This window comes from Strongylocentrotus purpuratus, unplaced genomic scaffold, assembly GCF_000002235.5.
Source record: "Strongylocentrotus purpuratus isolate Spur 01 unplaced genomic scaffold, Spur_5.0 spur5_scaffold_3, whole genome shotgun sequence".
Lineage (NCBI taxonomy): Eukaryota > Metazoa > Echinodermata > Echinoidea > Camarodonta > Strongylocentrotidae > Strongylocentrotus > Strongylocentrotus purpuratus.
This window is the reverse complement of record NW_022145609.1, coordinates 16,480,981-16,487,615: the sequence shown is the minus strand read 5'-3', so window position 1 is coordinate 16,487,615 and position 6,635 is coordinate 16,480,981. Positions and strand designations below refer to the sequence as shown.

Below are 6,635 nucleotides of genomic sequence, written 5' to 3'. Positions count from 1 at the left end.
ACCCCGGCCCTTACCATTTCGGCCTGAAATTGGTGTTTATTCAAATTATCACAATATTTGCCCCTACGCCCCTTTCAAAGGGATATGGGGGTCAAGATCCATCTAATGGCATGTATGGACATTCATTGTGGGGAAACTAACCTATTAAAAACTAGATGGAATTTTGACTGCGTGCAGTCGAAAATGATGCCTCCGCCATAGAGCAATTTAAACAAGTTTGGAGTTTAAATCTCCAGTGGTTCTTGAGATATCATGATAACAATCTCAATGTATGGAATTTCATAAGTTGACCTCTGTGACCCTTGACCTTTGACCTACGTGCTCCAAAATCTAATCAGATTGTCTTCGTATGGTGATACACACTATCATTAAGTTTGAAGTTTAAATCTCCAGTGGTTCTTGAGATATTATGATATGGTGATACATACTATCATTAAGTTTGAAGTGAAAATTCTCCAGTGGTTCTTGAGATATCGCGATAACGATCTCAATGTATGGAATTTCATAAGTTGACCTCTGTGACCCTTGACCTTTGACCTACGTGCTCCAAAATCTAATCAGATTGTCTTCCTATGGTTATACACACTATCATTAAGTTTGAAGTTTAAATCTCCAGTGGTTCTTGAGATATTATGATAACAATCTCAATGTATGGAATTTCATAAGTTGACCTCTGTGACCCTTGACCTTTGACCTACGTGCTCCAAAATCTAATCAGATCGACTTCCTATGGTGATACATACTATCCTTAAGTTTGAAGTTTTTACATCTCCAGTGGTTCTTGAGATATCATGATAACAATCTCAATGTATGGAACTTCATAAGTTGACCTCTGTGACCCTTGACCTTTGACATACGTGCTCCAAAATCTAATCAGATCGTCTTCCTATGGTGATACATACTATCCTTAAGTTTGAAGTTTAAATCTCAAATGGTTCTTGAGATATCGCGCTAACAAACTCAATACAAGGAATTTCATAAGTTGACCTCTGTGACCTGTGACCTTTGACCTACGTACTCCAAAATCTAATCAGATCGTCTTCTTATGGTGATAAATACTATTCCCGAGTCTTAAGTTTAAATCTTAAATGGTTCTTGAGATATTGTGATAACGGTCAAACGGGACGGACGTACGGACGTACGGACGGACAACCCGAAAACATGATGCCTCCGGCACCACCTTCGGTGGCGGAGGCATAAAAACATCAAAAGTATAAACATCTAAAGCATTTAGGAACTAAGGAATCCCAGCAATGGGAATAGTTCTTGACCCATCAAGATAAAACACAGATACAAAATAAATTTCCGTTTTAGTGGACATATATACCTTGCAGTGGAATTTACGCATCCAGTGGTACTTAATTCTGTCCAAGCATTGTGAGAGTATGTGTGAATTGATAGGGTTGACTTGAAAAATTATCATCTAGCTTTATAACAAACGAAACTGAAATGATGACGTCATATTCGCTCGTCATCTAGGTAACTGGTTCCAAACATCAGAGTTCATGCATGAGGTTCACCGCAACATCATTCAAGCAACGGGCTGGAGCAGGGCAATTTCAGTATTTGGCAATGGTGTGATCACCACACCATTGTTCAGCACAAAATTGTTTGGAACCAGCAACCTTGACAACATGGCCACTGGCCAGTATGATGTCACACTTCTGTACTCTGGGATTGTATGTAAACAGGTCCAGGGAACTTCTCCTTCCATCTTATAACTCATCTATTCTCAGATAGGCATAAAGCGATGCTACTCAGCACCCACCTCTTGGAGCAGCAGGTACTTAATATCTTCCAGAACCTATTAGATAAATTCAAAAATTCAAAACGCTCCTTTTTTTAATCGCATATTCCTCAAACTTTCACTAATTTGTATTCTCATTTTTTTGCTTTTATAAAAACCAACTTAATATCAGGGTACACTTCCCCTTTAAGGTTACTGGTACTCACCTTTTTACCTGTCCGAGGATGAGAGTAGACGAGCGGATGGACCAAGCTGCCCCGTCTATCACTCATCATGTACAGCTTATCCCATTTAGCTTGCTGGTCCTCAGAAAGACCTTCGATAATCTCATTCAGAGGGGCAAATACTGTAAGAGGTAAGAAGGGAGGAGAGAAGAGAGAGAGAGAGAGAGGAGGAAGAGAGAGAGGAGGGAGGGAGGGAGGGAGGGAGGGAGAGAGAGAGAGAGAGAGAGAGAGAGAGAGAGAGAGAGGAGGAAGAGAGAGAGGAGGGAGGGAGGGAGGGAGGGGGAGAGGGAGAGATAGAGAGACACGCACACACACAAACACACGCATAGAAAGAGAGGGAGGGAGAGCAAGAGAGAAAGACACACACACAAAAAAAAGAGGGAGAGAGAGAGAGAGAGAGAGAGAGGGGGATCAGTAAAGATATTATTACACATTTTGAAAGAGACTTGAAAGTACAAATAAACAAAGGCCTGGCCAGTTCGCTTCTTGCATAAACAAAAAGGCGTGGTGAGACACAAGTAGTGATTATTGTCAAGTTCTGTTATGCATAATATTCCCAATGCGTACGTTTAGTTCTGGTAATAAAGAGAAACTGGAACTGGTCATCATGCAGTAGATTAGATAGTCAAACTAGCAAAGTAAAAGCAAACAAAGTGTATAATAAGTGTTCAATGTCCTGATTCATTGATACTGATCTTAAAATTATTACATGTTCTTCCCTAATGTTCTAGACTCTAGAGTGTCAACAATTCTGAGAAATTACAGATGTGTTCAGCAGTTTAACATGGATGACTCATATGAGAAAATAATTTTGTTTTGTTTTTTCATAGACATAGGTTTAAGGCTTAGCATGTGATTGGGTTTTTAGAAAGGTTACAGATTAGGGTTATATATATATATATATATATATATATATATAAATGTATAGGGACAAGACAAATACAGTACATGGTATGTCCCATATGTTTACAAGTATTTTTGAGTTTTGTTATGAAATCGTAAATACAAATAAACATAAAAATGTCATTTCATTTGATGTTTTGTCTGATTCATACTCTAGAAGGGCTTTCACTTCAGCTTTGAAATGATCATCAGATATACTAAAGAAATCCTAGATATGTTCGTATATTATGGAACAATATAGTTCTTTATTTGTTTTACCCGACTGCTAAGAAAGCATGTATATGCTTGTAAGTAAGCAACCAGGGGACCAATGGCTTTCAGTCCTCTCTGGGGGACTCGGTAATGAGAATTAATGCCTTGCCAAAGGGCACTACCGGTAGTGCATCAAATTGGTTCGAACCTGGGACCTCCTGGTTACAAGATCAATGCTCTACCACTGAGCTATCAAGCATCACTCAATGCTACTTGATGCACTTAACTAGCCCAAATAAAAGAAAATGCACAAACCTGTATCGCCTTCCTTGGGGACCACATGCATGTAGTAGAGTGAGTAGTTGAAGGGGGCCGGCTGGAAGCTCCCATCAATGTGCCACCCTGTCCGCCCCACCCCCCTGCATCCCTCGCTCTCCACGTTGGAGACCCTGAACACGTCGGGGTGGGGCGACTTGGGATGCTTGTAGAAGGTGGACTCGAGCTCCCCAAACCAGAGACTGATCTCCACGTGACGGTCCCCGGAGATAGGGCTCTGGTTCCTGAAGATCATAAGCCTGTCTTACAAATGAGAATAGTTTTATGACATAAAGAACAGTATTTCTATGAATTCTGGGAAAGATGTGAAATACAATTGTTTCTTCAAAATGAAAAAAAAGAAAAAGCTTTGATGTGAAAAGCTCCTTTCTATAACAACATTGATAGCATTAATGCAGTGGATCTAAATTATTTTTCAAATGAGAAGAGATTTTGATTGTGGATTACATCTTGTCCATGAATAGCATTATGGGATTAACAGTCTTTCTGCCAGAATATTGAAGGTGCAATTTGATTAGCAGTTTTTTTTCTCAAACAGATATAAGACAAGCCTTTAAATGTCAATAGCAGCCAAATTCTCCAAATCGAACAGCTTAAAATTTAATTAAGGGCAGGTCAATAAAGTAGCATTCTTCTTATGTGAGGATTGTTTATAATGTGCATAGCAGCACACTGGTAACTCGATTTTCACATCTAAATGCAAAACACATTTCTTATAAGCAGCGCTCAAAATACACGGGGGCGATGGGCGATTCGCCCCAGTGAGCTGCATTATCGCCCTCGTCAGGTTGCTCACGGGGGTGATTGTAAAATTGAAAATCGCCCTCGTGGAATTATAAAATAAAGATAATCTTTTCTGATATAACTTTAACACAATATTGAGTATCAATGTTTAAATCTTAAACCAATGAAATGGAACAAAGATGGCGCTTTCTCTCCCATCTCTATGAGTATTACCGACACAAACAAAGGAAGCTCGCAGAGCAGCTAGTGCGGCCGTCAGCAGTGGCTATACTGCGCCGGTAGTACCGGTGTGCACGTTGACGCCCAATTTCCGCTGGAGCTGGAGACGATCGCGCAAGGACTGAAACATGGAGAAGTTTTTTGTTGTGAAAAGTGTGAACCCTCTGAAATCTGGTTATTCTAAAAGGCCAGCAAATAATGTAACTCGACCAGTAAATCAATATTGAGAAGAAGATCACCAAAGATGTTGCAGGGGCAGATCTAGGCAGTTTAAGGGGTTTAACCACCCCCCTCCCTCCCCCTTGGGCTGCCAAGTGAAAATGTGATAGAAAAATGCTATCATGTGTCCAGACCTACACAGTATTAGTAGATGTCAGTAGATGCCTGGAAAACATCTTTTACAGGGGTTCAAAATTGCAACAACAAAAATTGCCTAGCCACTATACGGCTCGTGGACAATACTCCACATCGTATTTGGGTTATCCCCCCCCCCCCCCCCTCCTTAGCAAAAAGCTAGATCCGCCTCTGTGTTTTGGAAGGATATGGTAAAGACTACAAATTAAAGAAAGGATGTAAATAAGTTGCTCCGAATAATGAGAACATTTTGTGCAGAACGGGAAGAAATGGAGAGAATGTCATCACAGGGATAAAAGTCAATAACAGCTATGTAACAAGTAAATTTCTAAGAGGGAAATTGCCGACTTAAATAAATGATAATGATAAAATACCAAGGAATATAGGAGTTTCATGGGTACCAATTCAATGGAAATTTGTATTAGAATAAGAGCCCCCGTCAGCACTAAAAGATCCCCCGTGAGAAGGCTCATGGGGGCCTTTTTTTTTTTGAAGAGCCCCCGTGGACAGAAAATTAACTCGAGCCCTGCTTAAAACACAGAAAAGAAAGAGAGATTAAAGCATCCATGTATGGTATTTATATGAGAATTAAAGGTAAAGACCAGTTATGGTCATGCAATTGCATTGTGAAAGAAACATAGTGGAATCGATCAGAAAAGATTGATCATCTAGCATCTAGCATCTGTAAGGTTCTGGAATCATCAAAATGATAAGAAATTTGGCTCATTCTTCGTAAAGTTACAAGCACTATACACAAAAAGATGTATATGGGACTACCCTATATCTCTCACAGACCATGAGAGAAACAAATTTACCAAATATATGAATTAGTAGGCGGTTTCCCGGCAATTTTTTTATCATCATGTATTAGTCAAAACATATTCTTTCACATGATTGGTAATGAGAGCTTCCATTTCATTTTTTGAAATTGGGGCGTTTCCAATACTGGTCTTTACCTTTAAGACTTGTTTAGATAGGAGTTTTTTTATGATGACGTAAAGCATGATAATACGCTTCCCATTCTGTATCGTATAACACAGAGCTCAGTTAATACGCACAAGACCTTTTCTTGCATGCAGTTACCATTCATTTACAAATTTGAATGAAAAGTGTTTGCTTTTTGCGGCGGTTTACCGTGCCATATCTGAAAAAGCAGTATTCATCCATGTACGTGTCGTGTAACTCTAAAAGAAATTTAAGCAAACGATAAACATATATATCTACTTCTAACTCTTTTAGTTATTTAGTAAATTTCATGACCTCACACTGACCTGTGTTGCGTCACATCCTCTTTTATTTGGTCAATCACACCCTGAGGTTGTTGTTGAGCAAGATCGATACCGAATACCTCTACACCAAGACGACTCGGTTTGAGTTGGTATGTTCGTGCCCCCGACATCATTTTAGATACATGGGACCAAGACCTCAGGAAGACTTTAGATACCATTCACCAGCTGGAAGATGATGCACTCAGAATCTGACTGCAAATGAAGAGCAAAAATTCAAACCCAAACAGATTATTCACAATTGAAATAGTGTATTGTGGTAATGACTATAAAGTATTTTTTTTCTTTCATGAGCTGAGCTATAAACTTACAGCGTGTTTCTACAGAAAAAAAGTTGAACACGGATTATCTTTTCCGGATTGAAATACCGTGTCGCGGCGACACGGTATTAAACCAATCTGTTTCCACAGAGCGCAGCATTCCGATTTGCCCCGATTCCGTGTTCCAAGTCAGGCAAATGCCGTGTCAATCGGAAGTCAAGATTCAACCTCGTGGATTGACCTCAGATCTACACAGGATTCCACGCTATTCTATTGTGACGTATATTTTTCATTGTTAGTACAGCGCGTATATTAACATATTATTGTATACGCGTATTTCAGAGTATTTTTCAACCAATCACGCTGCAGT

At 39.6% G+C, this 6,635-nt stretch overlaps 1 protein-coding gene across 1 annotated transcript; it reads right to left on the bottom strand.

Moving 5' to 3' along the window:
- Positions 1–1,214: 1,214 nt before the first annotated feature.
- Positions 1,215–6,222, bottom strand: LOC764881 (alkylsulfatase). The gene is made up of 3 exons (XM_030996980.1): positions 5,991–6,222; positions 3,382–3,641; positions 1,215–2,093 (listed from the first exon to the last, which is right to left on the bottom strand). The coding sequence occupies exons 1-3, from the start codon at positions 6,164–6,166 to the stop codon at positions 1,882–1,884; spliced, it is 648 nt and encodes a 215-aa protein (XP_030852840.1). The 5' UTR covers positions 6,167–6,222; the 3' UTR covers positions 1,215–1,881.
- Between the last annotated feature and the right edge of the window lie 413 nt (positions 6,223–6,635).